General features: G+C 42.0%; 1 protein-coding gene across 1 annotated transcript in view; it reads right to left on the bottom strand.

Annotated features, from left to right (window-relative positions):
• Positions 1-25,349, bottom strand: part of AGBL3 (AGBL carboxypeptidase 3) — a 199,941-nt gene that overhangs the window by 28,329 nt on the left and 146,263 nt on the right. Inside the window, exons 10-13 of the mRNA XM_082252932.1 lie at positions 21,017-21,126; positions 20,227-20,293; positions 19,825-19,914; positions 9,337-9,405 (exon numbers count right to left, since the gene is read on the bottom strand). Coding sequence (XP_082109058.1) covers positions 9,337-9,405; positions 19,825-19,914; positions 20,227-20,293; positions 21,017-21,126 — 336 coding nt within the window. The remainder of the gene's footprint in view (positions 1-9,336; positions 9,406-19,824; positions 19,915-20,226; positions 20,294-21,016; positions 21,127-25,349) is intronic.

Below are 25,349 nucleotides of genomic sequence, written 5' to 3'. Positions count from 1 at the left end.
CAGAAGCTTTAAGTGCCAATATTTTAGAAGATAAAGTAAGAACACTAAGAAGGTTTACTTTAATGCACACCTTCACAGATGCAAATATTGATATTCATTTTGCTTCCAGAAAACCTGTTGCTTTGGTTTGAATAATGCACACATTTGCTTCAAGGGGAACTCCAGGAAAAAATATATTCCGTCCAATACAAATAGATTACCACCAATGATGAATCCCCTAGTTATGGATGGCTGATGTAGATGGTAATAATGATAGTTCATTGATAACGCATACTACTGTCAGCTCCTCCGGCACTGCAGTTTTCAAACTGTGAAGCGATCCTGTTGTTTGCCCTTACTTTTCCTCTCCACTTGTCCAGTCACAAAACATTCTGTGAAGGGACAAGGGGAGAGGAGGGGTGAATAAACAACAGAATCTCCCCTTGTTGGATACATGACAGAATGTCCCCTTGTCCATTTACAGGAGAGAGAAGAGGTAGATAGATCAATGTCATAAATGTTCCTCTTGTTACTTCACAGGAAAGAGGAAGGATCTCCCTTTATCCATTCAGAGAACACCTTGTAATCTCCTAAACATAATTCAAGGCTTGTTGTTACTGGAGGAGGGAAGAAGAAAGGGAGGGTAAATGACTGGGTCCTTTCAGTGTACAAGAGCTGCGGTACTGAAAATTAGGTGCAGGCAGTAGCATCCGGCAAGAATAATACATCAGCCATCTGGACCTAGAAGAAATATCATTGGAGGTAAATTATTTGTGCACAGAAACATTAGAAAAAAAGCTATTTTTTCCTGGAGTTCAGCCTTAGGCTGGCCATAGATGGAACAAACTGAAATTTGCTTGATTCCCCCATCAACACAGACTGTGTTGACAGGGCAATCCCTCCTGCCGAGCCATTGTCTTCTCCCGGGGAAAATTATTATTGCTAGTGGCTATAACAGCTGTTAGCAAAAATCGCATTTCAAATCTGCTAGGCTGGTTCTACCGAGGTGGATAGGTCAATCAACTTAGGTACATTCAGCCTGCCCATACATGGTTTGAATTTCGGCCAGTTAAACAGGAATTCCAACCATCTATGGCTGCTTCTGGGACCCATGTCAACTGGCATTTTGGAATGTAAGTCCAACACTTCTGACCCATGTCCACAAAATCTTATTGACTTTAAAGCTGAAGCATGGTCAAAACCTTTATTGGGGCATTAGCTGGGTACCAATAAAGCAACTCTAATGATGTGTGCCCACACTGGGGGGCATTCTGTGATTGGACAAGGGGAGACTGTGACGGTAATATGCCGTTTGTCCAATTACAGAAAGTCAGACAATTTCTGAATGGCGAAGATGCACAGTGAGTGTCCTCTGTGATTTCTGTGCTTCAGCCCTGAATGCCAGTGTCACCACTGAACATTCAGCAGTGACGTCACTGTCAGAGGCTGCATGTAAGTGACATTAAAGTGATTGTAAAGACTTGTTTTTTTTTTCAATAAAAATAACAAACATGTTATACTTACCTGCTCTGTGCAGTTAGTTTTGAACAGAGAAGCCCCGATCCTCCTCTTCGCGGGTCCCTCTTTGGCTCTCCTGGCCCCTCCCTCCCTTTGAGTGCCCCCACAGCAAGCAGCTTGCTATGGGGGTACCCGAGCCAAGGCTTAGCTCCAGGTATTCAGACACACAGCTTCAGTTAGGCCCCTCTCTCTTCTCATTGGCTAACTAACTTTGATTGACAGCAGCGGGAGCCAATGGCACTGCTGCTCTTCTCTTAGCCAATGAGGAGGGGTGTCCCGGACAGCTGAGACAGTCTTGGACATCGCTGGATCGAGAAGGGGCTCAGATAAGCCTTAGGGGGGCTGCTGCACACAGAGGGTTTTTTTTTTTATCTTAATGCATAAATTGCATTAAGATAAAAAACCTTCTGACTTTAAATCCCCTTTAAGGAAGAGGCAGAAGCCACTGGGGAGGCAAACATTTCTAGAGGTACCTTACTAGTACATAGTTAATGTCCCAATAAAATCTTTGCCCATGATTTTTCTTGTCATACATATTCATTTGCAGAATTTTAAAAGAAAGACTGTCAAAACAGCCCTAAAGTTGGCCATAGAGGAATCTTTTTTTTTTTTGGTTCAACCAGCGAGCTGAACAAAAAAATGAACCCAATTCTCCCATCCACACATTTGAGGTGAATGAGGGAATCTTCCTCACTGTTTCGTTGTATTCTGGTAGCGGGGAAACTTACCTGCCATCAGAAAACAGTGATCAGCTCCACAATCTATAGCCCGCAGTGCTGATTGAGAGGAAATTTTCCAGCAGGGTGGTTGTACAGAGGTCGATCAATAGATTAACTTCTGTACAACCACAGTGCCCATACATGTATTGAAAGTCAGCCAGTTCCTGGTGAACCGGCCAAATTTCAGTCCATGTATGGGCATCTTATAGGTGCCTGCTACACAGCCTACAGATACTGAGATCAGGTTTACCTTAAGTGGTAAGTTAAGTGGGGTTCAAGAGAGGGAAGATTTAAGAAAGCAATGAACAAATATTGCGCTCGTGTTAAAAACAAAATCCATAGAAATAAGCTGCACCACTAACGTGAGATATTTTTCACAAAAATAAAATGTACATAAATGTGTTGTGCTATGAATCAAATAACCAAAATTAGCGAGTGTCAAAACACATAAAAAACAAAAAGTCCCAGAATGAGTGATGAAGTGTAAACTGTCTTGTATCCCAAGATCAAAGAAAGATAGGAGTCACAATCCCTCCACCGTAGAGATTCACCGCCTCTTACCAGAGTATGGACCCCCTATTACGGGCGGTCTAACGTGCTAAGGGACCTCATCTGGCACTATTCCATCATGGAAAACTGGGGTTAGACCGCTCCAGACAAGCCACGGAGGTAACGTCAGTCCTCTAGCCTCTAGTGAGAACGAGCCTGCAACGAGTCCTGCAGGCCCGTTCTCTGCTTGTACAGGCTACCGCCATCAAGTGGGCCACTCATTGTGTATCTCCTGACCCTTGACTATAAACTGCAATCATGCAGCAATCACAGCCATTAAATAGGTGGGCGGAGCTTCATGTCCACGTCATTGCGTTACCCGGATGTACAATCGATCACCATCTTACTTGCTGGAAAATACTGATTTTATGCTCATGCTCGTCTTGAACCATGTAAGTGCAATTTAATAAACATAGTTTTGTAAAGAGGTTTTACACTATCAGCATTTATCTGTTTATTGGGATCTATGCCACCACTATGGATGGCTTGAGGCTAGAGGACTGACGTTACCTCCGTGGCTTATCTGGAGTGGCCTTTCCCCAGTTTTCCATGCTGGAATAGTGCCAGATGAGATACCTTAGCCCGTTAGACCTCCTGTAATAAAGGGTCCATACTCTTTGGCAAGAGTACATCTTTACTTGTGGTGGCAGTGAATTTGTACGGTGGAGGGATTGTGACTGCTTTTTCCCTTTGATCTTGGGATACAAGACAGTTTACGCTTCATCATCACTCATTCTAGGATTTTTTGTTTTATATTTGTTTTGACATTTGGACTCACTAATTGTGGTTATTTGATTCATAGTGCAACACATTTATGTACACAGGGAAGGTTTAAGTCCTGGGGACAGGTTTTAGCTGGAAATATTAGGATAGAGATCAGACGCATCTAGAAGCACTGTTTTATTTTGCCATTACCATTCTGCCAAGTGTGAGCACTTTGAAGTGCCTGCAAATCCCATTATTAATCTTCAAATCCTCCTCTGTGCACACAGACAACCTTCTGATAAGGGCCAGGCTGAAACATGACCTTAATTTAGCGCTAATGAGAACATTGCTGACACTTTTCTAGCATTGGATAACAGTAATAAACCTCACATTGGAGTTTCAAAAATTGTATAAAAAATACGAATTTAAAGTTCTCAAGCCAAACTGAATCTCATTTTTTAAAAGTAACTCGCAGAACTGTCTGTGTTGCACATAACACCATGGGTCCTATGTAAAAAAAAAGTTACTGTATGAATGTCTTAAATATTCACATAGGTGAAACAAATATTTGCCATATTACATAGTTTTATAAAGTTGAAAAAAAGCTCCAGCCAGTTTAACCTTAGTGTGTGATTTTTATTCTCTAACAATTCCCGCAGCCCTGTAAATTCTGCTTCCTGAGGAAATCATCTAACAGTTTTTTGCAGTTGTGAACACTCCGAGCTAGTATTATTTCCTGGGGTAAGGGGTTTAGCATTTTTAATGCTCTAACAGTAAAGAACCCTTTCCGCAATCTAAGGTCAAGCCTCCTTTCTTCTAACACCAAATTGTGGTTATGGGAATCATATCCCCTCTTATACTCCTCTTCTCCAGATTGAATAACTGGTCTGTGTAATTGATCCAGGAAAATACCAGGGGATAATCATTTTTTTGGAGAAAATTATTTACAAATAAGAATCTTCTATGTGAACGTTCTAATTTTTCCCCCTGATACATAGCATTATTTTTTGCACCGGCCGGTTTTTGTTATTTATGTTTCATGTTTGTTTGTCTTGTTTTCTGCACATATCGCTGGAATCACACTATTTGTATACTGCACGGTAGTGAAATTTCACTCAATACCATAATAAATGTTCATCTATGATTATACTTTCAAATTGCTCCCTGCCTCATACTTACCAACTGCTTAACCTACCTTTTTTCTGCGCTCTATGCAGAACACTTTTTCTGATACGCATTTGGGTTATGTTGATACTAGACACAGGACTATTTTCTATTCCTAAGAGCCAGTCTACTGTTTGGATTAGGGCTGAGGGGTCTTGAGAGGAATACTGGGGCAGGGTGTTGTGATTTTTTCAGGAAGCTATGTACAGCACCCTTCCACCAGCCATGACCTGCCTGCATTGCATGAATAAGATCATATCACTGGGTATAAAATAAGGTACACAATGAAACTGGAAAAAGTTTTATTTAAAAAAATGTAATTAGCATGACTGATGAAGGGGGAAAAAGGATCCAGGGAAGGCAAAATATAAGCTGATTAGACAATGGTTTTAATTCAGAGGTGGAATTCTGTCCGTTTTCTGCTTCCTTTGGCAGGGTTGTCTTAGACAGGAATAAATATGCAATTTCTCGTGTGCTTTTCTATAGAACATAGATCAGGTCCACAGAACAGCTGGCTAGAATTATCAGGGCAGGAGAGCCTTTTTAAAAAATCTTCATACCTGTCTAGGACCACCCATATTTCAACACAGACCGACTTTATGTTAGACATTTTGACAAATGAGGACCACCAGTGAGGGTCAATGACAGATATTGCCAAACCTGGAAACAATGGGAATATCCTTGTCAACCACCACACAATCCATGCATTTCACACCATACATTTACATTTGGGTAGCTGTGAATCCTCTGTTGTTCTGAGTCGGAATATGCAGAGCTTGTTTCCGGAAAAAGTTTGAAAGATGATGCTTTTCCTGCCTTAATGGTAGCAAAAACACGTTTGTTACAAACAAGTGAGATAATGCCTAACAGAACATGTCCTAATAAAAGGTCTTGACAAGAGATTGCAAAGCCAAAGGTTTCTGTAATAAAAGCATAAGGCAGAACCCTGTCCCGTTTGAGTACTATAAGCCAGATGCTGGTCCAGGCCAGACTGGATGAAGGCCAGAATGCAAGGATTTGAATATTCCCCTGGGGCTTAGGTGACTGCTTTTGCACCAGCCAATGTGATGTAAATAGTAGCCAAATGATCTACAATGGCACCTCTAGGTCCTACGAGAGGTAGATTTTCTTGCCTTGAGCAAGATGGGAATGACAGTCAGCAATGCCCCTATCCTTCATTCTCCAGAAGTCCAGGGTGGGAGAAGAACAATTTCCCGGATTCTAGAGCAGAGTTGGAAATCCACCATGCAAGGAGGATTTTTAACTAGCTGGACAGCAGTAGTGGGTGATCCAGAGAGGGGATCTGCTTGTCCCATATCATAAGAATGTTTAGCTGCAAAGTTCTTGAGTGAAACTTAGCAAAGGGAACCCCCTCGGAAGCCATCATGAGGCCCAGAACCCTCATGCTGAGGGATGCCTAGTTGAGAGTTTGACAGTTGAACCTCAGAGAAGCAGTCTTTTCCTATAAAAGGGAAATTTTTGCCTGGGATGGGTCCAAGATCAGGTCGAAATACTCCAGACAAGGGGAGGGCTGGAGGACAGACTTTTTAAAGTTGAATAACTATCTATTTTAAGGAACCGTCGCCTCTTTTGGATGTTAGAAGACAGGACTATGGCTGAGGAATCTTTCCGAAAAAGGTCTTTCAGGTATCCCCTGACCTGGATGCCAAGAGATCTGAGCAGGGCCATGAGCAGAGCAAGAACTATTGTGAGGACTATAGGCAAAGAGGAGAGCCTGAATGGCAGGGCAACAAGTTTTGATCTCCAAGAGCAAAGCATAGAAAGCATTAAGGTGCAGAAAATATAGTAATGTGAAAGTAAGCATCTTGGATGTCCACTGATGCCAGAAATTCCCTTGATTGGTCAGATCTTGTGGACTCCATACAAAATTTGGGGACATTCAGATATCCGTTTAGGATTTTGGGTCCAAAATGGTGCAAATGCTTTTATTCAGTTTTGGGAGTGTGAATATGCTTGCGTAAAACCCTTTAGGACTCTCCACTGCAGGAACTGGGATACCGTTCCCTGTTAACTCAGGTCAACAAACAAATCTGCCTGTTTTTGAGGTGAAGCTGACAACCCCACCAGTAACCGCGTTAATAAGGAGTTTACTATTGAAAGGTTTGCATAAAAAACACAAGCAGGCACAACAGACCAAACCTTTAAACACAAAATTCTGTGTATATGCACAGAAGAGTAGTGTCATCCTAGGGACCTGGTGAATTACATTCTCTGGGGCATCAATACAAAATAGCAGCCCTTAAGGCATGACCTGCAAATGATCCAGGGAATATGGGGTAATCAAAGACAGGTTTGTGCTCTCTATTCCTTTGCCCAAGTCTGGTACACACAGTAAGTTCAACCAGCTAGGTTGAATAAAAAAAATGGATTTTTGGCTTACCGTAAAATCCATTAATCTGATGTTCATTGTCGGGCACAGCTCCTGATATTCATAACCATTGGGTTATACTGCCCCCTACAGGAGTAGGACACAGGCAGAAAATAATTCTGGCTACACCCATGGGCAATCCCAGGGGGTATACTTCCTATCTCTGCTATAGCCACTCAGTTTTGTTACAAGCAGTGTCAGGAGAATTATAACTCCACAGAGGGGTGGGTGCTGTGTTGGTCAATGATCAGAGAAATGGATTTTATGGTAAGTAAAACGTCCCATTTTCTCTTTCGTTCATTGACGGACACAGCTCCTACTATTCATAACCATTGGGACGTCCCAAAGCAGTATTAAACATGAGGGGTGGGAACAGCAAAAATATTCCCAAGGCTAACCAGCCAACCAGGCAACAGGAGCTCAACCAAACACTGGAGCCCATCTGAAAAAAAAAACACACACCCTCTAAGAGCATCATGTCCTCTTAAACAGCAGTCTGCAAAACTTTGCGGACAAAAGAAGCATCCGCAGATGGCAACACATCCACTTTATAATTATAAACGTTATAAAAGTTTGCACCGACAACCAGGTGGCTGCCTTGCAAACCTGCGTCACTGACGCCTGATGACAGAAAGCCCAGGAGGCACTAAGCGTCACAGTAGAGTGCGCATTGACAGGGAAAGGAGGAACCTGACCCCTGATGGAATAGGCCTGAACCACCGTCTGTCTGATCCATCTGGAAATCGTTGCAGAGGAGGCGGACAACCCTTTTCAAGGTCCATCCGTGAGCACAAAGGGAGAGTCTGAGATCCTGATAGACTCTGTAGCTGCCAGATACACCCTTATTGCCCGGACCACATCCAAGGCATGCAAGGCATTTTCCTTCAGGTGTTTAGGCCTGGTACACAGGGAAGGCTTTGGCCAGTGTCCCTGTCCCTTCACCTGAAGGTAGCAGCATATAACCCAAGGTCAATACATTTCTGCCTGTACTGTACAATTAGGAGATTTGTAAAGGTTGAACTTCAGCCTTCCCTTCAGTCTTGCACAGTTGTACAGCCTCCTCCCCTGTTCTGAACTGCTTATTCCAATTTAACTGTACACTGAGATTCTCACAATGTGCATTAGAAGCTGCAGTAAGACAGGTAGAGCTCACCTCTGGTTTGAGGACATCTGGCATCATCCAGCCTGATTATCTCTCTGTTGCCCCTTTCATCCATTGTATTTCTTTCTTTCTACAATGGAGGGTCAGCTTCCCTTGTGGGTGTTACATATTGGGCAGTCTTTATGCAAATGCCACCTGCCTAGTAACATCCATGCCTCCAGACTGACATCCATCAATTGAGGCATTTTGATATTTGCATAATCCCTTCCAACAGCCAGCTCACTACTTGCATCAGGTGCTGGAAGCTTGTGAGAGAAATACGGGGGTATGGTGCAGTGGTAGTTTCAGGAAATTGTGTACAGCACACTGCTGACCAGTTATGATCTGCCTACATTACATAGAGAAGCACAAAGACACAGGGATGACATCAAGTCTTTAGATACAGTACACTTTAATCACATGCAATACTTAAAGCTATTGTAAAGCTTTGTTTTTTCATATTTTAATAACAAACACGTCATACTTACCTGCTCTATGCCATGGTTTTGCACAGAAGAACTCCAATCCTCCTCTTCTTGGGTCCCCCCGCCAGCGCTCCTGGTTCCTCTTTGCCGCCAAGTGCCCCCATAGGAAGTCGCTTCCTATTGGGGCACCCGTGTGTGCTTGCTCCTGAGCCCCAAGCTCTGTGTGTCCATAAGCTCAGCCCCGACCTCTACACCCTCCTCAATGGCTGTTACTGACAGCAGCAGGAGCAGATTTTCCCTCATTTCCTGTGTGGCGGCTTCCAGTCTGCAGTTCCCAGAACATGAGTGGGGGTAAATTTTTCTAATAGAGCCCCAGATAGCAGGTAAACCTGCTGAGGGGGTTTTAATTTAATTGCTAGTAATTTTAGTTCTGTGACTATTGAAGAGCTACTGAAAATAGCCTGTGTAGCTCTGTCCTTACTCTCCATGTTATTATGTATTATACATCTTTGAAAGAGCAAATGCTTTATGTTTGTGCTGTGTTATTCATGTAATAAATGTACAAAAAAAAAAGTAAATTGTTTTAGAAAAGAAAACAACATCCACAAAGATTTTCATAAGTGACCATAACTGGCCATAATGAGTACAACCTGTATCCAGAACATTTAATAAATGCCTATTAGGAGCGATAATCTTGTATAAGAGCAATCAGTTCTATAATAGATTTGAGACACAATTAATCCTTACAGTGGTAGATAACGCTGGTTGATCCTCAACATCCGTCCTTTCCTTGTCCTTTGTGCTTTCATTGTTATCCTGGACAAAACAAACATCATCCACTCATTATTGAATTGCTTTAAAAGCAACCTTCCTGCGCAATCATTACAGTCAAGTAGCCCTTAGCATTCAGTATTGGAACAGAAAGTATTTATTTCTTCTGAAAATGAAGCTCTGTCTATTCACTCTTGTGGTTTGTTCTAGAAAAGAATACACATACACACATATATATATATATATATATATATATACACACACACACATTTATACACAAAAGCACATTGTCAAGGTGGCAAGTGTGCCAACATGGATGGTCCAGTGTCACTATATGGAGTAGCCAAGAAGAGGCAGTAAGTATGTCCAAGATGTTTAGGCTTAGCCAGCTTTAAATGGGGCAAAGCACCACAAAACAAGTTAGACCTAGGAGCTGGATCTGCAAAATAGGAAAAATGATGGATCACACTGGAAGAGGTAAGACGTGGGAGCTTGAGCTGGATCACACTGGAATGGATAAGACCTAGGACAAGAATCAGAACTTGCCAAACTATAAAGATGGTCCTAAGTGAGAGCAGGCGATGTGTGATTCCTCAGGATGCAGAGTCTAAGGGACAACCAGTATTCATGAGGGACTCCCTCATGGGTGTCTGCACCTTCGTTCAAAACTAATCAGGTTACAGACCCCGGGTATACCCTGCTCGAAGCACCACAGAAAATACAAGTCTGGAAGACACCAGGAAGTGGGTCTGGAGAAGGTGAATGAACTTTGGGGTAAAGCGAAATAGAAACAGACCAAAGGTCAGGGCTGACTTTGGACATAAATAACTACCGTATATACTCGAGTATAAGCCGAGTTTTTCAGCACATTTTTTTGTGCTGAAAACGTCCCCCTCGGCTTATACTCAAGTCAAAAAAAAAAAAAAAAGTTCCCGGCCGTTCCGACGTGTTTAAGATTTAAAAATGGCGCCGCCCGGAGTATACATGTCACCGCGCATGCGCCACCACCGCTCGGGACAGGCCGGGAATAGCCGAACGTATACCAGCTTTCCAGAGCGGCGGCGGCGCGTGCGCAATGACGTGTCGGCGCCGGGCCGTGCCATTTTTAAAATGAAGGCGCCTCTGGAACAGGTAAGTGAAACACAGCCGCACTAGTATGCCCGCAACCCCGCATCCTCTTGTACCATGCTTGCCACCCTGAATTCTCCTGTACATGCCACCTCACTGCATTCTCCTGTACCATGCTTGCCACCCTGAATTCTCCTGCACCATGCCAGCCACACTGCATTCTCCTGTACCATGCAAGCCACACTGCATTCTCCTGTACCATGCCAGCCACACTGCATTCTCCTGTACCATGCCAGCCATCCTGCATTCTCCTGTACCATGCCAGCCACCCTGCATTCTCCTGTACCATGCCTGCCACCCTGCATTCTCCTGTACCATGCCAGCCACCCTGCATTCTCCTGTACCATGCCTGCCACCCTGCATTCTCCTGTACCATGCCTGCCACCCTGCATTCTCCTGTACCATGCCAGCCATCCTGCATTCTCCTGTACCATGCCCGCCACCCTGCATTCTCACCCTAGGCTTATACTCGAGTCAATCATTTTTCCCATCTTTTTGTGGTAAAAGTAGGGGCCTCGGCTTATACTCGGGTCGGATTATACTCGAGTATATACGGGTAGTATACAAAAAACAAGGGCAGGCAGCTGACACAGATAACCAAGATCCAAGGAGGTCAGGGCAGGCAGAAGACACAGATAGCCAGGACACAAATCAAAGGTCAGGGTAGGCAATGGACACAGATAACCTGGATACAAGTCAGGAGCCAGAGCATGTAGCAGATATGGGTAACCAGGATACATGCCAGAGATCAGGGCAGACAGTGGACATGGATAACCAGGATAAAAGCCAGAGGATAGGTAAATAACAATAAAATAGATAAAGATGCAGACAGGATAGCAGAAAGGCTCACCAGGGGCATGACAGCTAGCTCTGGAAGCTGTGCTAAGTTTAAATAAGCTGGGCAGAAGAAGACATTAACTCTGTTTTTGCTACAGCCATGACAGTACAGACAGAAGGCGGAAGCTGCGCCACTCTGACTGAATGTGGCGGTGACAATGCAGTTAGAAGACAAAAGTTTCGCCACTCAGAGAATGTGGTGGTTACAATGTAGAAAGAAGGCAGAGGCTTCACTGATTGGATGTGGCCGGAACACTCTGGGTAAAACCCAAAATTGTGCACGTCCGTGTGCCATAGAAGCAGATGTGGGGCTGCATCGAGGAAGGAGAGTAGCGCTAGTTGTTAACTACGGGTTACATGCTGCTACCTGCAGGTGATTGGACACAGGTAAAAAATGAAAGTTGCAGAAACATCCCCTACATAACCCCTTCCCCTTCCAGCTATCTTCAATTTGTAGAAAGCAATAGGAAAATCATAAGACAGCAGTCCAACCGAGGGGTGGGCAACACATCAAACATACATCAACAAACAGGTCAAGAAAAGCTCCACTGGCTCAGAGACCAACTTGTAGCATCTTATGCCCAAAACTGGCATCAGTGGAGGCCTAAATAGCCACCTAGTAAAACCTAACACATCTATAAACAGGAGACCAGGTGGCAGCCCAGATGCTTGATGCTAAAAAAAGCTTATGAATCACTAACCAATCTGATAGTGTACCTAAACAGAGAAGGGAGATAGCCCATTCTTTAGATCAAGGGTCTCTAAACCTTGGCCTGCAGGCCACATTCGGCCCACTAAAAATTTTTACCATACAGTATGATGTGTATTCTGTGTTTCCATGGTGCTGGTGTGCCAACCACCAGCACCATAACAACCAATGATGCTGTTCAACCTGGACACACAGCACAATATGGAAGCACAGGGTGCTGATCTACAGAGATGGCATACAGAGCCACCCCATCATTCAGAAAAGGACCTGCTTTGCATACTGCCCTGCTTCCAGACTTGCTAAAACTGTGGTGAGGATTGTAAGGTAGGACAGGAGGACTGAAGACTCTCTTGTAAAGAGGGAACTTTGATGAAATGTGGACTCTGATGTAATTTGGGGGAGGGGGGGGGGTGCCTGATGTGAAGGAGGGACTCTGATGTGAATGGGAGCTCTGATGTGAATGGCTGGATCAACAGGTGAAGATGAAGACAAGAAAATAGAAACCTAATGCATCCAGTACATCTAACAAAATGGAAAACTGTAATATTTTACATTTATATTTTTGGTTTTAAAGTAGAATTAAATGCTAACAGGTAGTTTTTTTATAACAGATGAGACCCTATTGCTTTTTTTTCTGTTATAAACGCTTCTCCCTGTCAGTATTTGCATGCACTGAACCACGCATGTGCAGGTTAGTGTACATTTACAGCTTAGCTCTGTGCCATGACAATGTGACTCCCATACATATGTGTAGGAGTGATGTCATCACAACCAAAGAGTCCCAACCTGGACGGAAGACCAGGTAAATGGAAGTGCCTGTAACAGATGGGAGCACTGACACAGCAGTGATGGAGAGGATCATTTGCCAGGTAAGTCTGCCAAAATGTGCTAATATGTTTTGCATACTAGTACATTATGAATCGGGCCTATTTATTATTATTATTTTTTATAATTTAATACTGCTTTAATACTGCTTGATGGTAGCTGCATATAAACTATGGTTAAAAACTAAAGATCCTGTGCCTCTACTGTGTAAAGAAATACACTTTATTTCCTATGATGTACAGTTATTAAAAAACAAATGATTAAAAACTAAAGCCCAATTATTAAAAACAATTAAAAACGTTTCACATTCTAAAAACTCCACTAATATAAGCACAAAAAAGACTAATAATCCACTTGACATTCACAATTTTTCTACATATGCAGGTACTTGAATATTAGTAAAGGCAAGAAATCAGTATATCAATTAACACCAATCTGGGCACATCAGGAATTGTCACATACAGTTGTGTTCAAAATTATTCAACCCCCAATGCTGTAAAGGGTTTTAGGGAATTTAGTGTACATTTGTAATTGTATTCAGAATGAAATCCTAAAAGGACTTCTTAAAGAACCATATGCAACTAAAATGACATCAATTGGTTTTGTAATACAGTAGTAAATGTTTCTTTTGTGAATTCTTCATTGACACAATTATTCAACCCCTTAAAGACTACCACTCTGAAGAACAGAGGTTCATTGAAGTGTTTTCAATCAGGTATTGAAAACACCTGTGGATGTCAGGGAGCAGCAATAAAGCCTAATAAGCACCAATTAGGCAGCTTTAAAATGACTGTGATACTCAGCTCCTTCTAGACATTTACTGGTGTGGTTACAAACATGGTGAAGTAAAGAGAATGGTCCAGGAAGACAAGAGAAGAGGTGATTACTCTTCACAGGAAGGGCAATGGCTATAAGAAGATTGCAAAGATGTTAAACATACCAAGAGACACCATAGGAAGCATCATTCGCAAATTCAAGGCAAAGGGCACTGTTGAAACGCTACCTGGTCGTGGCAGAAAGAAGATGCTGACTTCGACTGCTGTGCGCTACCTGAAGCGTAGAGTGGACAAAAGTCCCCGTGTGATTGCTGAGGAACTGAGAAATGATTTGTCAGATGTGGGTACTGAAGTTTCTGCTCAGACAATACGGCGCACACTGCGTAATGAAGGCCTCCATGCCAGAACTCCCAGGCGCAGCCCCTTGCTGTCTCCAAAGAATAAGAAGAGTCGACTGCAGTATGCCAAAAGTCATGTGGACAAACCACAGAAGTTTTGGGATAGTGTTCTGTGGACTGATGAAACAAAATTAGAACTGTTTGGGCCCATGGATCAACGCTATGTTTGGAGGAGGAAGAACAAGGCCTATGAAGAAAAGAACACCTTGCCTACTGTGAAGCATGGCGGGGGGTCAATCATGCTTTAGGGCTGTTTTGCTTCTGCAGGTACAGGGAAGCTTCAGCGTGTGTAAGGTACCATGAATTCTCTTCAGTACCAGGAGATATTGGATGACAATGTGATGCAGTCCGTCACAAACCTGAGGCTTGGGAGACATTGGACCTTTCAACAGGACAATGATCCCAAGCATACCTCCAAGTCCACTAGAGCATGGTTGCAGATTAAAGGCTGGAACATTTTGGAGTGGCCATCACAGTCACCAGACTTAAATCCGATTGAGAACTTCTGGTGGGACTTAAAGAAAGCAGTTGCAGTGCACAAGCCTAAGAATGTGACTGAACTGGAGGCTTTTGCCCATGACGAATGGGCGAAGATACCTGTAGATCGCTGCAAGACACTTGTGTCAAGCTATGCTTCACGTTTAAAAGCTGTTATAACTGTAAAAGGATGTTGTACTAAGTACTAAGATTGAATGTCACTTGGGGGTTGAATAAAACTGATAATGATGTGAGCACAGAAAAGACATTTGTGGTTATTTCATTATAAATGTTATGTTATCCCAAAAAAAAAAAAAAAATGTTATGTCATATTTGTCTGCCCTACATGTGCCTCTTTGATTTAATTGTAAGCAGGATGACTGAATGATCAAAATCAATGTTAAACTGGCCAAAACAATCAATTTCAGTGGGGGTTGAATAATTTTGAACACAACTGTATGTTGATAAAATAAACAGGTCCACTTGTAATACACAGTATTCACAATCCTATTTTATCTCAATCTGGGCACTTGATTATTATTAAAAGCACATTAACAGGATATTGATGCACTAAGGGCCAGTTCAGCTGAATTTTGATCAGTCTATGGCTATCCCTGCTCAACAGAAGTCAATTCTTTGATCATCTGTTAAAGGGATGTAGCCGGGAGCTGACTACCATTAACTGACACTGTAGACTTATTCTCTGCTCTCTCAGACTGTCTCTATATGCTCCTCAAGTGTTGGTCTCGGATTTCATGCATAATACTTCTGAGACTGGAAGAAAAGCATTGTGGGAACTGTAGTCTTCTAAAAGGATATTACTGCACTGCTGAACTGTTTATGAACTACACCTCCCAGCAGGCTAGTTGCTCCAGGGGAGACTTTAAAGAGATCTGCTGAACAGGCCTACGCTCTCTTGCTTCCCGGGATCCATTGTGTGTGCATCGGTCTGCCGCAGAGAGAGAGGACTGCGGCCTACTGCATGCCACCCAGCAGACATCAGGATTGCTGAGAGAGCACCTGCTCAAACCCCAGTTACCAGTTGCTATACTTCTCTTAAACACTGAACACAGACATTTTACACTTGGATTAGTTAGTGGATCCTGATTAATCAGAACCAGCTATCCTGCATTGCCTGTTTCACACTGTGCTACACTGGGAAATCATTTGTCCTTTGACCTCCAACTGCTGGTGAAGATAATAGCAAGGCCTGGCATTCTGAACATTGTTATCTCATCTCATTATTTTAAAGGGAACACTTTACTGGTATCTAGATTACATCATCTCTCATTAGGATACAGGTACTATAGTCTGACTCAGGGTTCCCCTTTAGCGGGGGTGTTTCTCATTGCAATTTTTAGCTTTCTGACAGATTCATTCTGTACTGTAAGTTACTGTGTATATTGGTGTATTTACTTGTTACTATAACTGGTTGTTAACTTCTTTTTTGTTATTTCAACTGAGTCTTGGCTGTTTATCCAGGGCCTAGTTGATGAATACTAGTTGATAAATACTCTTTTCAAGCCTTCTTCTTGAGTAAAGCAAAGGTAGAGTTAAAACCTATCTGCATTGTGTCAGTGTGTGTCATTTAAAGATATACACAACATGTCTAAACCTAGAGTGCCAGGAGGGCTGGACAGTTCAAAGGGTCACAGCGGCACAGAAGAACATACAAATACAAGCAACCCCCAAGAGGGCAGTGCTACAGGGACATTCTGGAAATTTTCTGTTGATCAGCAGCTGCAACTGCTAGTCAGTGTTTTCTGACAGCAGCAGGTCTCGCAGTCAGAAGAGAATATATCCTGGCCAGGGTATTCCTACTTCCAACTCGTTTGTGTGGAATCTGAAGAAATAACTATCCTTCTGTGGCCAGCTTTAGTATTCACAATCTCATTTATTACCAATGTGGGCACATTAGGAGTTTCCATTTATGATGAAGAGAGAAACAAATCAAGTTGTGACACACAATAATCCTTAGAACAACTTGCAGTTTAAAGTTATTAAGGCACCCACTAAAAAGGTTTAATTTTTAATATCTATTTAAAGATTTATTTATTACAGACATTTATATGGCACGGACAATTTACACAGCACTTTGTATGCTGTACATTCAATCAGTCCCTGACTTTAAGGAGCCTAAAATCTAAGGTCCCTATCTTACATGCATACATACACACATACTGGGGCCAATTTATACAAGAGCCAATTAACCTGCCAGCATGTCTTTTGAGTGTGGGAGGAAACCAAAGTAACCATAAGAAATCTATGCATGCAGAGAGAAGAGGAGACACAAGGAGAGTGCAATATGAAACATCAAATCTGTGCAAGGTGCAATAGCAGGCTGACTGTTTAAGTCTTTATTCCAGTTAAGCTTTGGCCTCATGAACTAGTCACAAACACAGTTTGGTTCTAATTAAACACACACGAGCCTTATGCAATGTTAATCTGCTCACAGTAACCCCCTGTGAATGAGAAAAAGTAACTTTGTGTGCGAACCTGGCAATAGTCCATAACAAACACACTTTGGATTTACTCATTTGAGTGGACACCAGTTGCAAAAGACTTATTTAAGCCAGCAGCAAATTCCAAACAGACATCTTTCTATAGTTGGAACAATGTCTGAAAATATGAAGGATAAGCAATGTAATCACATGTGCAAGAGAAGGAACACCAACATAGAGTTCATCAGGCAGTATCCATTTTTGTACACACATATATATATATATGTGTATATATGCACATATAGAGCCAGTCTAATCTCTCCATCATAGAAATCATTGTATCAATCATCAACAAAGCAATGTTAGCACATGCATGCAGGTATCAGTTGTATCTCATGTGTATGTCATTTACAGCCTTCCATCCTGATAAAAAGTCACCAAATCATATGTCAACCAAGGGGTAGGTTGAAGTGCACCAGGTATGGCCCTGTAACAAAAGTCCCCGCTAAAGAATAAGGATAATCAGTGGCGACATCATTAAGTCCACCTATTCAGAAAAGGGTAGGACCTCTTTCTGCTTTCCTGGCGACATAGATTTAAAAAGTGCTGGAAATAGTCCTTGGGGAATTTGCCCCATGCTGATTTGTTGGGCTCAGTTTTTATGCTTCCAGTAGCAGTCCACCTCATTCCAAAGGTGGTCTACTGGAAGGGGATTTGAAAGGACAGGTCATCGCTATATTCTAAGATCACAGCCATGACTGTGAGACCAGCCTGAGATGATGCATGATATGTGGTACATCACATTATCCTGATGGAATGAATTATTGGAAAAGGGGGTGAGCTGTGACCATAAAAGAGGTGAACGTGGTAAGAAACATAATACATTAGCTGCCATTATTTGAACATGTTGGTTTTATTTCCTGCATCTCTATCAATTAACCTCACTGTAACCCTAACACTAACTGTTCCTCTAACCATAAAACTAACCTCCTCAGGAACCCCAGAGCTAACCCTTCCTGTAACCCCTAACTTTCACTGTAACTACATTACTAGTTCAAAACAAATATGCCGTAAAGGATGGGCCACACCCCTGTGTAATGTACAAAACTATAGACAGAAAAAAGTGGGGTTTTGAAGGCCCAAATGAGGTGGTCAAATTATCCAACGCCACACAATAATAAAGTTAAAATACATATTTATTAATAACTTGGTTTGCATAAAAAGCATGAAAAAACATGCCTTAAGGACACATATACATATAACAAATATAAAATTAAAATTGGAGAACACAAGGTAGGTAACAGGATAGTAGGATCTCAGTCAAAAAAAGATGGATATGGTCCCTGTACAGCCAACGGGTTTCGCTTGACTTCGCTTCTTCAGGGCTTAAGAGACCAGAGAACCAGCTAGTGTTCCCAAGTGGTGCGGGCCCGTAAGGCCAGCAAAAGTTCACGGATTGCAGTTGTATAGTGGACGTGGACCATATATCCAAGTTAGAGTAGCAATCACCTTATAAGGCGTGCTTGTGCGTGTACTGTGAGAGTATCTATACGCTCCTATATGATATATATATTTTTTGCTTTATTGTATCGTATAGATCCAAATGCACTAGTATGTGATTATTCAGACGCCACCATGGAGAGAGGATATATAATTTCCTTTTTGTTAGAGTGTGTACGATGGATTAGGCAGGTGATTATGTAGGTGATATTCCCAGGCACCCAGGTAATCTCATGGTCACATAAGCAAGGAGGAGTTATCAGAAAATATTATATTCAGTAGTCACAGGTGTTCTTCTTATAAGGGAAGCATAGCCTATTTATTTCTCTCCGGTCGCATATCCTGCCTAATCTCTCCATGGTGGCATCTGAATAATCACATACTAGTGCATTTGGATCTATACGATACAATAAAGCAAAAAATATATATATCATATAGGAGCGTATAGATACCCTCACAGTACACGCACAAGCACGCCTTATAAGGTGATTACTACTCTAACTTGGATATATGGTCCACGTCCACTATACAACTGCAATCCTTGAACTTTTGCTGCCCTTACGGGCCCGCACCACCTGGGTACTCTAGCTGGTTCTCTGGTCTCTTAAGCCCTGAAGAAGCGAAGTCAAGCGAAACGCGTTGGCTGTACAGGGACCATATCCATCTTTTTTTGACTGAGATCCTACTATCCGGTTACCTACCTTGTGTTCTCCAATTTTAATTTTATATTTGTTATATGTATATGTGTCCTTAAGGCATGTTTTTTCATGCTTTTTATGCAAACCAAGTTATTAATAAATATGTATTTTAACTTTATTATTGTGTGGCGTTGGATAATTTGACCACCTCATTTGGGCCTTCAAAACCCCACTTTTTTCTACATTACTAGTTCATTAATGTGGCGGCTTCATTCGTTTTCATTGTTCGGGCTAAGAACAATTTCAGCAGGTACAGAAAATACTAGTTGATTGTGCCAGAAATGCAGCAGCCTTGTCACTTCCTGTAAGGTGAACTTAAAGTACAAACAGTGTTATTTTCCTTTGGTAAACTACTTATTTTTCCACCCCCATGTAATGAAGAAGAAGTGAGGAAAACATGCTTGAAGTCTAGACTCAGAAAAAAACATTGATCCCTCCATAAACACAGTAAAGGAGTGGGTAAAGCCACACTAGGAATAGATGTGTATTATTCACAGGATTACCAGTGAAAATAAAGGAAGGAAAGCCTGGAAAAAAGAAAATGCAGCCAACACATCTAAGGACTGGTAAGCTGCAATATATACAATGTTTGGCCTATGGCCTTAGATATGATTTCATTATCACTTTTAACTGATGTGTAACTTGCTCAGTACTATCCCAACGCAATGAGTTTACCAGTTGTTCTTGGAAAGGGTTTAACTCAGGTTGCTTCCTTTGGGAATTTCTCTCCCTCTTTGATTTCAGCAGCTTCTTTCTTGGTCTCCCCTGCAGAAAGAGAAACAAATGAAAGAATGAAAGAAAGAAAGAAGGTGACAAGAAAGGAGATGAGAGGAGAAATAAGAGATAATGTGAAATTCAGTACAGATTTATACAATAGATCTTTATGAAACAGATTGCCTTTAAAAGAGAATTTGGAAATGTTGAGGCTCAGTGAGTGTCTGATAGTATGTGGAAGAGTGTTCAAGTAAGAGGGAGCAGCATGGGAGAAATATTGGAGGTCTATGCCTGAATTACTGACCATATCATAGACACATAGATGTTCACCAGAAGAGCAATGCTCATTTTTTAAAAACATACCTTACATGCCAATTCCATCAGATGGGCAGGAGGATCATTTGAGTCAGAGCTGTCCGAGCCTCCAGTGCTGAAACCCAGCAAAGAAAGATCAGTTAATATCCAGCACTAAACTAAGAAGCATAGTAATAAACAATGGGGAAGTAGGGATCTCGAACAATTGTATGTCTAGCTTTAACCACAGTCTTCAGCCTTTTCGCCATCATCATCCCTTGCTCTTTACTTAAGACAATTGGCCATGCCAGGTGCAGTTACTGCCTACATAAGTTAAGCCAAAATCCTCAGTTTCAGTTCATTGAAGGATGGTGCATCGATTAAGTACACTGTATCGCCAACAGTACTGAACTTTGAATAAAGTTTATGAATAGCCACTATTACGACAAGCCTTTGAAGCTGTTGTGCCTGCTAATATAACATTGGCTGTATTATAAATTCAGCCTATTTTATGGAGACCTGTTTTTTTTATTGAAGAATAAGAATTACAGATTTTGTGTGCTTTCGATCAGGTTAAGGGTGTATTTGAATTGAGAATGCTTTAAAATGAGGTGAATTAATAATTTTCTGACTAATAAACACAATCCTGTAAGCTTCTGATTAAAAAGCCTCTTTTTTTTAAAATTAGGGTCCTCCTGCTGCCACTTACTTCTGTCTCCAGATCTCCACCTCTAGCTCTGTAGATACCTTCAAACCCTCATTACTTTTTATTGGGTTCTAACCGCAACATGTTTCTTGTACATTCCTCATTTTATTGACTATTATAAAAGGCCTGTATTCCTGAGGAGGGAACACTCACCTGGAGTCCAGATCAGAAAGGATATCTAGAAAGGCTTCCGAATCTAAGCTTAGTTGGTGATTGACTTTCTGCTTCACCTCATCTTCCAGTTCTTTCAGACACACGGTGTACTACAAACAGATCAATCATTATTATTGGCAACTTTATAGATCGAGTTTGTCATTTACACGCTGCTCAATGAGAAACCTAACGATTTCAAATAAGAAATGCAGATCAATTTAGGAGTTGAGAGGAATTCTGAAAGGTTGGCTATATTTTATTGTACTTTGCACATTACTTTCTGGCTTTTTAAGGAGAGTCTATAAGTTTCTTGTGAACCTCTTCAGTAGTGTTTATTAATGTTATTAAAGTAAAAGCGCCCTTGTGAAAACCTTTGTTTACCACATATTTCCAGTTGTGAATCCAGTTGTGAATCCCATTCCATTAGCTATTGATGGACATTAATACATAAATTGAATGGACATAAATATATTCCTTTTCATTACCCCCATATGAGTAATATTTTACAAAATATTAAATAATTAATGCTTAAAAAAATTAAAAATACCCTGTTTCATATAGGGCATGGGTGTCCAACCTTTTGGCTTCTCTGGGCCACATTGAGTGTAGAGAAATTTTCTCGGGCCGCATATAAAATATAAACTATAGTTAAGGTATATAAGTAATAAAATGCTGCTGCGCCCTTCCCACGCCTCCACGCCCCCCGCACTAATTTAACACAACTAGAGGATGATCAAATGAAATGGAATCAGTATACAGAGGTTTACTTCTTCAGAGCGATAATAAAGGAACACTCTAATCACCATGACCACTTCAGTGATTTAAAGTGGTCATGGTGGTAGGAGTCAGAAACACTGCACATGCTCCCCCCCCCTCTCCCCTCTGAGGCAGCCTCTGCCTACCGTTAGTTGGCAGCTGCTGTGGCCGTGCCCCCAACCTGACTTCCTTCCTCCCCAGCAAAAAAAAAATTGTCAGGGGGCAGTGGGCCGCATTGTCTGCGGTTCTGGGCCGCAGGTTGGACATGCCTGATATAGGGGTTATTAATTGATTCCACTATAATTCCTTAAAGCTCAACTCTGGGCAAAAAAAAAAAAAATAGTCACCTTGCAGGGGTTTAAAAAAAAGCAGCTCAGGCTACAAAACGTGCCTCTTCTTTTGCACTGTCCTCTGTATACTTTGTCTTATAGTGGCTAGTAGGGCTGCACGATATTGGAAAAAAAGTACATTGCGATATTTTCTTTTCAACTATATATATTGCGATAATGAGAGGAAATCATGAAAGTATTGCAGGAGCACAGCCTTCTTCTGATTGTAATTGCAGATTGCACCATACAGCCAGGGCAGGCCAGGGTTAATGTTATTGTAGGGATTGACAGTGACAGTCAGTGTGGATTAGGCACAGTCGGGACTCACAGTGGTGGTAGGAGGTAGAAGAACACAGCCTGACATGAAATCCGTCCAGTCCCACACGTTCGACGGTGTACTGAACTACTCAATGAACTGACTCTTCACTCTGAACTGTTACAATACAAGCTTGTTTCCAGTTCTTCGGTGTCAGTGTGCTGGGAGCCGCTGATTGGTTACAGGGAGGAGCTGAGCTCCTCACTCCATAATCATATTACCATCAGCTGGAGAACTAGGCTAGCTGCAGGCAGGCAGACTGAACGTGTGGGACGGATGTCGGGCTGTGTTCTTCTACAACCACTGTGAGTCATCCAGAGTCCCGACTTCTCCCTGCCTAATGCCTATGCCTTACTATCGTATCTTCGGCGATGTGACTATCGCCCACAGCACGATAGTCGATATCACATTGTTCAGCAGAACCGCATCACTTGTGCTATATGTAATGTCCAGTATGTCGGGAGAACACGTGACTGCCTGAGAGACCATGTATAGTAGGGCTGCATGATATTGGGAAAAAAAGTTCATTGCGATATTTGTTTTTCAACTATATATATATTGCGATATTGAACTGGGTGGAATGCAGAAGACACTGACAGTGTGGATTAGGCAGAGTCGGGACTGACAGTGGTGGTAGGAGGTAGAAGAACATAGCCCGACATGACATCTGTCCCACACGTTCAGTCTGCCGCCCTGGAGCTAGTTCTCTTGACCGAGCGGTGAGCGCGGCACAGCGAACCAATCACGTGAGTAGCGGCACAGGGAACCAATCAGGTGTGCAGGCACGCATGATTGGTTAGCTGTGCAGCTGCTCATGGCGCGCTGCTCACCGCTGAACGTGTGGGACGGATGTGTCGGCTGCAATCACTGTGAGTCCTCCTTCTCCTCCCCCCGAGTCCCGACTTCTCCCTGCCTAATGCTAAATATCGTGTCGAGATAAGTTTTTTGGATCTTACATTTGAAGATTGTAATCGTTTCTGCCACCATCCCGACGAAATTGTTTGTGGTTATTGGTGCCTCAGGTCAAGTATGGGATTTTATGGGCAGGAGTATAGGACAATAAGCAGAAATAGTATAATACACAAAATTTATTGCGTTGTGGCAATATATATACAACAATTAAATGGTGACTTTAATGGGTAAAGTCCCATTGTGCAGTGAAGAGGAAGAAATAAAGTGTGTTTGGCATGTGGCAATAGGTGACTTAAACGTGGTTTATATGTGGTCTTGCTCTGCTGTTCATCATGTCAAAGACTGGGATGAGTGCAGAGAAGGTGCCAGATCGGTGATCCGACATGTTTCGGCCAACTTAGGCCTTTATCAAGGATATTTCACCGATTCTACAGATAATCAAAAAAAGGGGGGTATCAGGTAGGGCAATATTGTACTGAAAACATACATAATTTAGACATCTGTGGGTTAACATACAATTGTATTGTCCACTTCCTAAGACCATGCCTTCCCAGGTTTTGTCCAGGTGCTGCAGGAACAAATATGCTGCATGAGTACATTGAAAAAGTATAAAAAGTATTTAAAGGGCTTCAAATCTGGTGGTATTTACTTTCTGAACCGAAGGACCCGATCCAGGATCCAATGTGGCTTTGACTGGCAGAATCCACATTGATTGAGATCGTCTAACAGTTTGGGAGATTTATATAAAAAATAATATATTAAGGTAAGTAGATTGTTATCTTCAATATAAACAAGGTTGAAAAAAAAAAAGGTAGAACCTTTTTTTTTTTTTCATGTCGGATCACCGATCTGGCACCTTCTCTGCACTCATCCCAGTCTTTGACATGATGAACAGCAGAGCAAGACCACATATAAACCACGTTTAAGTCACCTATTGCCACATGCCAAACACACTTTATTTCTTCCTCTTCACTGCACAATGGGACTTTACCCATTAAAGTCACCATTTAATTGTTGTATATATATTGCCACAACGCAATAAATTTTGTGTATTATACTATTTCTGCTTATTGTCCTATACTCCTGCCCATAAAATCCCATACTTGACCTGAGGCGCTAAATATCGTGTCTTCGGCGATATGAATATCGCCCACGCCCGCAGAACGATAGTCAATATCACATCGACTATCGTTCAGCCCTAGTGGCTAGCATCATTCAAATCCAAATAATGAGGACATCCTGTGAGTGTAGGAGGTCATGGCACCCTGCACTCATATCCAATGCTGCAAAGAGCAATGCTTACAAGCAGAAAGAGGACAGGCATCATATCATTGTGTTGCCATGTCTTCATTGTACACAGGCTGGTGTTGGGTCCTTAACTACAGTGGACACAAATATCTACCGGGAGGCCTGTTGGTGGTGATGTGGACACTCGTTCACCCTGACCATACAAAAAGTGCCACTTGCCAATTTTAACTCAATACTAGCAAACAGAAATTCTGTTTGGGACCGACTCAGTTTTAGACTTTATGGGCCCCACACCACTCTCTTATTAATAAAAAATTATTTTTTTAGTAATGCAGAGCTAAAATCATAAAATCGATTAAAATACAAAACAAAACGAAGTAGCATTTTGAACCATTATGTTGATTAGGATGGTAGCCCCAATCAAATATCAAGGTATCATTGCCAAAGACAGACAATTAGAACCCTGTAGAATATTGATAGTTGAGAATGTCACCACCCATTCACATAGGGCTTGACATGTTTCCCGTAGTTCTGCTTCTTCAGGAGCGCAAAGGGTGCAAAAATTAAAATGCTACAGAACAGCGTTAGGTTGGGAGTTAACCCAAAGATGATGTGTCACCAGAAAAGTAGAAAGCAAGCGTTAGGGCCCCAAATAGCTTCAAAGGTTAGGCAGGTATGTCCTGTAAGTACAGTGGGGGAAATAATTATTTGATCCCCTGCATATTTTGTACATTTGCCCACCCACAAAGAAATGAAGAGTCAATAATTTTTA

Source organism: Pelophylax lessonae, assembly GCF_965119305.1.
Source record: "Pelophylax lessonae genome assembly, chromosome: 4".
NCBI lineage: Eukaryota > Metazoa > Chordata > Amphibia > Anura > Ranidae > Pelophylax > Pelophylax lessonae.
The sequence above is the reverse complement of the archived record's forward strand: the minus strand, read 5'-3'. Positions and strand labels throughout refer to the sequence as shown.